Source organism: Arachis stenosperma, chromosome 2 (assembly GCF_014773155.1).
Source record: "Arachis stenosperma cultivar V10309 chromosome 2, arast.V10309.gnm1.PFL2, whole genome shotgun sequence".
Lineage (NCBI taxonomy): Eukaryota > Viridiplantae > Streptophyta > Magnoliopsida > Fabales > Fabaceae > Arachis > Arachis stenosperma.
The window spans coordinates 52,343,903-52,354,577 of NC_080378.1; the positions used below are offsets into that span (position 1 = coordinate 52,343,903).

General features: G+C 41.9%; 1 protein-coding gene and 1 non-coding gene across 2 annotated transcripts; one reads left to right on the top strand and one right to left on the bottom strand.

Annotated features, from left to right (window-relative positions):
* Positions 1-4,844: 4,844 nt before the first annotated feature.
* On the bottom strand, positions 4,845-4,952 carry LOC130963946 (small nucleolar RNA R71). Its single transcript, XR_009080061.1, has one exon. It is a non-coding gene; the product is annotated as a small nucleolar RNA R71 (small nucleolar RNA).
* Positions 4,953-6,239: 1,287 nt separating this feature from the next.
* Positions 6,240-7,058, top strand: LOC130962882 (uncharacterized). Its single transcript, XM_057889039.1, has one exon. It carries the CDS (start codon positions 6,240-6,242, stop codon positions 7,056-7,058), a length of 819 nt encoding a protein of 272 aa, XP_057745022.1.
* Positions 7,059-10,675: the final 3,617 nt, after the last annotated feature.

Sequence of the window (10,675 nt, forward strand, 5' to 3'; positions counted from 1 at the left end):
CTGAAGCCCCTTCCACCCCACCTCAAGTACGCATACCTTGAGGATAATCAGAAGCTCCCAATCATCATTGCAAGGAAACTCACTTTCCAACAAGAGGAGCAGCTGCTTACTGTGCTGAGAAAACACAAGAAAGCAATTAGATGGAGCTTGCAGATATAGTAGGCATCAGCCCCTGCGTTTGTGAACACCAGACATTTCTAAAAGAGGGCGCAAGGCCTGTCTGTCAACCTCAAAGGCGGCTTAACCCTAATGTTTTGGAGGTTGTCAAGAAGGAAGTGACCAGATTACTTGAAGTAGACATCATCTATCCCATCTCAGATAGCAAATGAGTCAGTCCAGTACAAGTGGTGCCCAAGAAATCTGGAGTCACAACAGTGGAGAATGAGCATGGAGAGCTCATAGCAAAGAGAGTGCAGAACTCCTGGAGAGTCTGTATTGATTACAGGCGCCTCAACCATGCTACTCGCAAGGATCACTACCTGTTGCCTTTCATCGATCAGATGCTTGATCGCCTGTCAGGTAAATCACACTACTGTTTTCTAGATGGATATACTGGATACTTTCAAATTCATATAGCTCCTGAAGATCAGAAGAAGACTACTTTTACCTGTCCCTTTAGAACGTATGCATATAAGAGAATGCCTTTTGGCTTATGTAATGCACCGGCTACATTTCAAAGGTGCATGATGAGTATTTTTTTAGACTTTCTAGAAAGTTGTATGAAAGTTTTTATGGATGACTTTAGTGTTTATGGTGATTCATTTCATCTTTACCTGGATGGTTTAGCTAAGGTATTAGAAAGATGTGTTAGTTCAAACCTTGTATTAAACTTTGAGAAATGTCATTTTATGGTAAAACAAGGTATCGTTCTAGGACATATTATTTCTAATACTGGTATTTCAGTTGACCCAGCAAAGATAGATGTTATTTCTAGTCTACTTTACCCCTCTTCTGTGAGGGAGGTTCGTTCATTTCTTGGTCACGCAGGTTTCTACCAGCGGTTCATCAAGGATTTCAGTAAAGTAGCACTGCCCCTTTCCATACTGCTACCGAAAGATGTTGAGTTTGAGCTGAGTGCTGACTGCAAGGAAGCGTTCGATAAACTAAAGACAGCCTTGACCCAAGCTCCCATTGTGAGAGGGCCTGACTGGAGTCAACCATTTGAGATAATGTGCGATGCCTCCAACTATACAGTAGGAGCAGCGCTAGCTCAGCGTGACGGTAAGGACCCTTTCGATATTGCCTATGCATCTAAGACCTTAGTCGCTACTCAATCTAATTATACTACTACTGAAAAAGAGCTTTTAGCTATTGTTTTTGCTCTGAATAAATTCCGAGCATATTTACTTGGTACTAAAGTAGTAATTTATTCAGATCATGCAGCTCTAAGGTATTTACTGTCTAAGAATGAGTCTAAGCCAAGGTTGATACATTGGATATTGTTGCTGCAAGAATTTGATTTAGAAATTAAGGATAGAAGTGGTTTACAGAATTTAGTGGCTGGCCATTTGAGTCACCTAGAGCACATTAAAAATGACACCACTCCTATCAATGATGCTTTTCCATTTGATAACTTGCACACAATATTTGAAGTAGTTTCTTGGTACGCACTTATAGCTAATTATTTGGTTAGTCATACTGATGAATTACATCATCTACCCTTTTTCTTGCATAAAAAGGACCATAAAAGAGGTATAGTCTCATTTGATCATTGTAATTCATGCTTTAAGTGATGAATATCATAGTACATTGCTTTGAAATGAGTTTGTGCTAAATTTCAGGTGAAAAAGACATCAAAAATGAAAAAAAACAACAAAACAAATGGGGCGTGTGAAGCAGGCGTGCCACTTGGATCAAACACCACAAAAATATATTGGCGTGGCACGCCAGAAGCTGGGCATGGCACGCTGGTACAACATTTTAGAGAGCAACAATGAAGACCATCAAAGGGGCGTGGCACGCCAGAAGCTGGGCGTGGCACGCCAATTCATTACCTAGAAGAACCATCACTATGGTGTGCCACTTTGTATCGAAGGCGGGGCACGCCAGCTCCAGAGTTCACTTGGGCGTGCCACTTGAGAATCAAGGTATGGCACGCCAAGCCTAAGAGACCCACAATTGAATGGGCGTGCCACTTGAGCAACAAGGCGTGGCACGCCAGTGAACAAGAAGATAATTCAAAAAGCTGGGCGTGCCACTTGGTATCGAAGGCGTGGCACGCCAGCTCAAGAAGTCCCACTAAGGCGTGCCACTTGAGTGATAAGGCGTGGCACGCCAGCACTTAAGGAAGCCAAACAAAGCTGCGCGTGCCACTTGGTATCGAAGGCGTGGCATGCCAACTCAATCATCCCACTTTGGCGTGCCACTTGAACGTCCAGGAGTGGCACGCCAACCTTTGGGACCAAGGCAAATGAAGGGCATGACACGCCAGTCTCATGGCGTGGCACGCTGGTAGTGTTTTTCAAAGGAGAAAATAAAGGGACAATGAACTTGGGCATGCCACTTGGGTGATGAAGCGTGGCACGCTAGCAAGAAGATGAAGCAATTGAAAGGGCGTGGCACGCCAGTCTCATGGCATGGCACGTTGGTAGTATTTTCCAGAGAGGAAGAAGAGAAGCCAGTGAACTTAGGCGTGCCACTTGGATGACGAGGCGTGGCACGCCAGCAAGAGGGTGAAGCTTTAAGAGGGGCGTGGCACGCCAGACCCTAGGCGTGCCACGCTGGTACAAATTTTTAGAAGCATGGAGACGAGGAAGATGACCTTGGGCGTGCCATTTGGTGTTGAAGCCATGGCACGCCAGGTTACTTGGGCCAATTAAAATGCCCTGGGCGTGCCACTTTGGCTCGAAGGCGTAGCACGCCAGGGAAGAAACAAAGGAAGCGTGACACGCCAGAGAAGCGCCAGTCACACGCCAGCTGGAAGATCACGTTTGTTGAGTTTCTTTTCCCTCTAAATTGTAATTTTCTTTTCATTTTTGTAATTTCCTTTATTTCTAGATCTAGGAGTAGTATAAATACCCTTGGAAGTATTGGAGAAAGGGGGTTAACAAGTCACAGAGATCACTATCTCAAGAGATTGTAGAGTTTTAGTTTTCAATTCACTTTTCACTTTTCACACATCATCTCTTCCATCTTTTGTACTTTCTTTCTGAGCTATGAGTAGCTAAATTCCCTCTCATTGAGAAAGGGAGCTCTATTGTACTTGATGGATTAATGATAGTGAATTTCTTCTTCTCTTTGATTTGCTAGAAGGAATTTTGATTTTTATGCTTAGTGTTCAATTAACTTGGAAAAGAGATTGAATGCAAAATGGGTTTCATGGGAACCTTGGAAAAGGAAACATGAAACCATGATAGAAATCCCTTCTCACACTTGAGTAGAATCTGGGTTTTGGTGTTTGGATATGGTGACATATAATCCTCCCTCTACTTGGACCTATGAGGATTTGTGGTATAATCAAGGACCAAGCATATCTCTCTTTATGAGCAATTAGACCAAGGAATTGGCTATTGATCAAGATCTGAGAGATTGAGTCACCAAGGGATTGGGGCTCAGTCAATCATGATTGCCAAGAGGTCAATGAGTTGCATGATTGAAGAGGATATGAGCTGGATTTAATCCAAAGAGACAATATCTCCTGATCTCAATGAATTCCCCCATTCTTATCTCTCCCATTCTTTTGTAGCTTTTATTTATATTCTGCAAATTCCCATTCCCTTTTACATTTCTGCTATTTCCATTTCTACACTTTGTTATTTTCCTTTATTCTTTTGCCAGTTATGTTTCTGCCATTTATAATTCTGCACTTACAACTTACCCTGTTAAGCTTGACTAATTCACCAGTTAATTAAAATTGTTCAAATCTACCAATCTCTGTGGATATGATCCCACTCCACTGTGGGTTAATACTTAACGATAATTTTGGTGCGCTTGCCAAAGAATAGATTCATCAATATTATTGGGAAGGGAGTGAATCTTAGACTTATCAAGTTTTATGGCGTCTTTGCCGGGGATTGGTTTGAATTTGACAATGATTAAATTGATTGGAGAGCTAGATTAAGAATTTTCATTTACCTTGTTGTCCTTTTTCTTTTTTCTTTTTTTTTGTGATCATTCACTTCCCATCTAACTTCTGTTTTTCTTTCTTTTTTTTAGATCGTTTTTCATTGTTTATACTTTCACTCTTCTAACTGTTTGATTAATTGCATCAGTCAAGCTAACCACTAATCTTAACTGAGGTGATTCTTTCACTTGCTCTTTTCTTGCTGTGTGTTGAATATATGACAGGTAGAAGAGGAGAAACTTCATCCTCTTTTGATAGTGAACCTAAGAGAACCTTCCTTAGATTGAGGAGGGAGGCTAGAGGCAAAGGCATAGTTAGAGAAGAACTAGTGGAAAAAGATCTAACAACCACCATGGAAGACGAAGTGTACGACAATGTTGGAGGAGGTGCTGAAAATCAAGCTGGGCAAGAGAGGAGAGTTTTAGGCTCCTACATCAACCCAAATCCAGGAAACTGTGGCAGCAACATCCTTAAGCAAACAATCCATGCTAACAATTTTGAGTTGAAACCCTAACTCATCACACTAGTCCAGAATAACTGTTCATGTGAAGGAGGTGCTCAAGAAGATCCAAATCAACATCTCAACACATTCTTGAGGATATGTGATACTGTAAAGTCCAACGGTGTACACCCTGACACCTACAAACTACTTCTATTCTCTTTATCACTCAGAGATAAGGCAACAAAGTGGTTAGAATCATTCCCCAAGGAGAGCCTAACCACATAGGAGGATGTTGTGAACAAATTTCTAGCAAGATTTTACCATCTGCAGAGGATCAACAGGCTAAGAACTGAGGTGCAAACCTTCAGACAGCTAGATGGTGAAACACTCTATGAGGCTTGGGAGAGGTTCAAGGATCTAACAAGAAAATGCCCACCAGATATGTTTAATGAGTCAGTGCAGTTCCACATTTTCTATGAAGGATTAACCTATGAATCAAGGAAGGCTGTGGACCACTCTTCAGGGGGTTCACTCAACAAGAAAAAGACCATTGAGGAACCCAAAGTTGTCATTGAAATTGTAGTTGAGAATGACTACTTCTATGCTTCAGAAAGAGGCCAAAAGAAGGGGGTGCTGGAACTCAATTCTATGGATGCCTTGTTGGCACAAAACAACGTAATTGCAGCACAATTGGTAGACTTAACCAAGAAGATGGAGAACAATCAAGTTGCAGTTGTCCAAGCTCAAGCACCACCCCAAGAAGGAGATGCACCAGAAGTTGAATGTGAGCAAGCAAACTATGTCCATAACTCCTCTCGACCACCATATGACCCTAACTGCAAGCCATATAACCCAAGATGGAAGAACCACCCAAATTTTGGGTGGGAAAACCAATAAAATCACAACCAAGATCACAACAAACCATACCAAGCCAATCAATACCAAAATCACAACCCCAACCATCAATCAAACAATAACAGACCTTACCACAATCCACCTCACACATCATATCCTTCCACCCAGCAAACACACCACCATCAAGGCACATTAACCCCAACTTCACAACCATGTGAAATCAAGGGTAACTTTGAGAGAGTAGAGGCTGCAATAGCACAGCTATCATCACAGCTCACAGGGGCTATTTCCACCCTTTTGGAAAGGCAAGCACAGGCTGAAAAGAAGATAGATGCCAACCAAGAAGAATACAGGTCGAATTTAAAGAATCAAGGTGCAGTAATTTCAAAGTTGGAAGCACAAGTGGGGTTCTTATCCAAGCAGATTCCAATGCCTACACACACATTTCCCAGTGACACCATGGCCAACCTAAGAGGGGAGTGCAAGGCCATCACACTTAGGAGTAGAAAGGTAGTAGAAGAGACAACCCCAAACCTGGAGAACCATGAAGAAGAGGCTGCAAAAAAACTTAAAAACAAGAAGACAGAAGAGACCACTGGCCTATCTTTACCAAAGCCAAACTTAAAGCCTTATGTGCCAAAGGCACCATACCCATAAAGGCTAAGGAAGGATGGGAAGGACAACCAGTTTTTCAGATTCTTGGAGATCTTCAAAAAGCTCCAAATCAATATACCATTTGTTAAAGCATTGGAGCAAATGCCCCTCTATGCTAAGTTCTTGAAGGAACTCATGACAAGAAAAAGAAACTAGGGAGAAAAGGAGACTATAGTCTTAACTGAGGAGTATAGTGCCATCATACAAAAGAAACTCCCCCAGAAAATGAAGGACCCAGGGAGTTTCCAAATCCCCTGCATCATAGGGGATATCACTATTGAGAAGGCCTTATGCGACTTGGGGGCTAGCATCAATCTCATGTCCTTGAACATGATGAGAAGGATGAGAATTGAGGAAGCCAAACCAACAAGAATGGCACTCAAACTAGCTGACAGAACATTCAAGTTTCCACATGGAGTAGTGGAAGATTTATTGGTGAAAGTGGGAGAATTCATTTTTCCAGCTGACTTTGTTGTGCTGGATATGGAAGAAGAGGCAAACACTTCAATTATTCTAGGAAGGCCATTCCTAGCTATTGTTGGAGCCATCATTGATGTGCAAAAAGGGGAACTAGCCTTGAGATTACATGAGGAGAAGATGATCTTCAATGTTTTCAAGGCAATGAGTTATCCCAAGGAATCAATAGGAGAATGCATGATGGTGGACACCATAGAACAAATAGTTCAAGAAGTTTTGGAAGAAGAGCAATATGAAGGAAGTATGGAATTGGAGCAACAAGCACCACGTGAAGAACCACCACAAGGGACCATGGAAAGTTCAATCATGACAAACCATAAAGACAACAATGGAGAAGAGGCACCAAAACTAGAGCTGAAAAACCTACCTTTAAGCTTGAAATATGCATATCTAGGTGACAACAGCACCTACCCAATGATCATTAATTCAAGCTTGAGTAAGGAGCAAGAAGAGGAACTCATCCAAGTGCTGAAACAACACAAGGATGCTATAGGCTGGACACTCACAGACTTAAAGGGGATCAGCTCATCAATGTGCATGCACAAGATCCTGCTTGAGGAGGGTTGATGAGCGGATATTTTATACGCTTTTTGGGGGTAATTTCATGTAGATTTTAGTATGTTTTAATTAGGTTTTAGTAGAATATCATTAGTTTTTAGGCAAAAATCATATTTATGGACTTTACTATGAGTTTGTGTGTTTTTCTATGATTTTAGGTATTTTCTGACTGAAATTGAGGGAGCTGAGCAAAAATCTGATTTAGGCTGAAAAAGAACTGCTGATGCTGTTGGATCCTGACCTCCCTGCACTCAGAATGGATTTTCTAGAGCTACAGAAGTCCAATTGACGCGCTCTCAATTGGGTTGGAAAGTAGACATCCAGGACTTTCCAGCAATATATAATAGTCCATACTTTGCATGAAGATAGACGATGTAAACTGGCGTTCAACGCCAGTTCCATGTTGCAGTCTGGCGTCCAGCGCCAGAAACAGGTTACAAGTTGGAGTTCAACGCCCAAAACACGTTACAACCTGGCGTTCAACTTCAGAAACAGCCCAAGCACGTGAGAGGCTTAAGTCTCAGCCCCAGCACACACCAAGTGGGCCCCAGAAGTGGATTTCTGCACCAATTATCTTAGTTTACTCATATTCTGTAAACCTAGGTTACTAGCTTAGTATTTAAACACCTTTTAGAGATTTATTTTGTACCTCATGACATTTTCAGATCTGAATTATATACTCTTTGACGGCATGAGTCTCTAAACTCCATTGTTGGGGGTGAGGAGCTCTGCAGCGTCTCGATGAATTAATGCAATTATTTCTATTTTTCTTTCAAACATGCGTGTTCCTATCTAAGATGTTCATTCGCGCTTAATTATGGAGAAGGTGATGATCCGTGACACTCATCACCTTCCTCAATCCATGAACGTGTGCCTGACAACCACCTCCGTTCTACATTAGATTGAATGAGTATCTCTTAGATTCCTTAATCAGAATCTTCGTGGTATAAGCTAGACTGATGGCGGCATTCAAGAGAATCCGGAATGTCTAAACCTTGTCTGTGGTATTCCGAGTAGGATTCGAGGATTGAATGACTATGACGAGCTTCAAACTCCTGAAGGCTGGGCGTTAGTGACAGATGCAAAAAAATCACTGGATTCTATTCCAACCTGATTGAGAACCGACAGATGATTAGCCGTGCTGTGACAGAGCATTTGGAACATTTTCACTGAGAGGATGGATGGTAGCCATTGACAACGGTGATCCCCCTACACACAGCTTGCCATGGAAGGAACTTTGCACTTTTGAAAGTGAGGAAGTATTATGTTACACGAATTCAGAGGACAAAGCATCTCCAAAACTCCAACATATTTTCCATTACTGCACAACAAGTAATTATTTCGCACTCTTTTATTTTTCTAATAATTCAAACTGATAATTTTAATTGATATCCTGACTAAGAATAATAAAATAAACATAGCTTGCTTCAAACCAATAATCCCTGTGGGATCGACCCTTACTCACGTAAGGTATTACTTGGACGACCCAGTGCACTTGCTGGTTAGTTGAGCGGATTGCAAAAGTGTGATTGCAATTTCGTGCACCAAGGGTGCTAGGCCCTCAAGACAACAACAAAGAAGGCTGAACCCAACTATGAATGAAGTGGTCCAAAAGAAAGTGTTGAAGTTGTGGCAAGCTGGGGTGATCTACCCCATCTCAGACAGCCCATAGGTGAGCCCGGTACAAGTAGTTCTAAAGAAAAGAAGAGTTACTGTTGTACCAAATGAGAAGAATGAGCTGATACCAACAAAAATAGTGACTGGTTTGTGCATGTGCATCGATTATAGGAAGCTCAATGAAGCCACCAGGAAGGACCACTTCCCCCTACCATTCATGGACCAAATGCTTGAAAGGCTGGCTGGACATGAATACTACTGCTTTCTTGACGGTTATTCGGGTTACAACCAAAAAGTTGTAGACCCAAAGGACCAGGAGAAAACTTCATTCACTTGTCCATATGGTGTCTTTGCTTATAGGAGGATGCCCTTTGGATTGTGCAATGCACCTGCAACATTCCAAAGGTGCATGCTCTCCATATTTTCAGACATGATTGAAAGATTCATTGAGGTGTTTATGGATGACTTCTCTGTATTTGGTAACACATATTCTGATTGCTTACATCACTTAGCCTTGGTGCTAAAGAGATGCCAAGAGACCAACCTTGTTTTAAATTGGAAAAAATGCCATTTCATGGTTACAGAGGGGGTGGTTCTTGGTCATAAAATCTTAAAAAAGGGCATAGAAGTGGATAGAGCAAAAGTGGAAGTGATTGAAAAGTTACCCCCACCTTGCAATGTCAAGGCAATTAGAAGCTTTTTGGACATGCTGGCTTCTATAGGAGGTTTATTAGAGACTTCTCTAAGGTTGCCAAACCATTGAGCAACCTACTTGTCTCTAATGTGCCTTTTGTTTTTTATAATGAATGCATGTTAGCTTTTGAGGAACTTAAGAACAAACTTTCCTCTGCACCTATCATAGCACCACCATGTTGGGATCTACCCTTTGAGTTGATGTGTGATGCATCATATTTTGCTGTGGGTACTGTTTTAGGATAGAGGAAGGATAAATTGGTGCATGTCATTTATTATGTGGTGGACGAAATTGTGATCAATGTTCTAACTATTTTGAGATGAAGGCTTCTATTATGGCACTGGTTGAATTCACAACTCCGTTCAACTAACCAGCAAGTGTACTGGGTCGTCCAAGTAATAAACCTTACGTGAGTAAGGGTCGATCCCACAGAGATTGTTGGTATGAAGCAAGCTATGGTCACCTTGCAAATCTCAGTTAGGCAGATTAAAATTGTTTATGGTTTCGAAAATTATATATAAAAAGAAGAAATAATAAAAGGGATAAAATACTTATGCCGACTCATTGGTGAGAATTTCAGATAAGTGGATGGAGATGCTGTATGGCTCAAGGACGCCTGCTCTCCTACTGCTTCTACTCAATCCTTCTTACTCCTTTCCATGGCAAGCTGTGTATAGGGGTTCACCATCAGCGGTGGCTACTTTCAATCCTCTCGGGAAAATGGTCCTCTGCGGCTGTCACTCGCATGGCTAATCGTCTGGAGGCATCACCCATGGTTGATGGCTACATCCCATCCTCGCAGTGAAAACTAATGCTCACGCACTCTGTCACAGTACGGCTAATCACTGGTTGGTTCCCGCGCCTACTGGAATAGAATCCCTTGATCCTTTTGCGTCTGTCACTAACGCCCAGCACTTGCAAGTTTGAAGCACGTCACAGTCATTCATTACCGGAATCCTACTCGGAATACCACAGACAAGGTGAGACTTTCCGGATTCCCAGGATCCTACTCGGAATACCACATACAAGGTGAGACTTTCCGGATCCTCATAAATGCCGCCATCTATCTAGCTTATACCACGAAGATTCTGTTGGGGAATCTAAGAGATACACATTCAAGCTCTGTTGCATGTAGAACGGAAGTGGTTGTCAATCACGTGCGTTCATAAGTGAGAATGATAATGAGGGTTATCTAACTCATCACATTCATCATGTTCTTGGGTACGAATGAATATCTTGGAATAAGAATAAAAGAGGAATTGAATAAAAGAAAATAGAACTTCATTAATACTTGAGGTACAGCAGAGCTCCACAC

Excerpts from the sequence above, each read along its gene's own strand:
- LOC130962882 (XM_057889039.1), top strand. The coding sequence starts at position 6,240 with ATGAAGGACCCAGGGAGTTTCCAAATCCCCTGCATCATAGGGGATATC.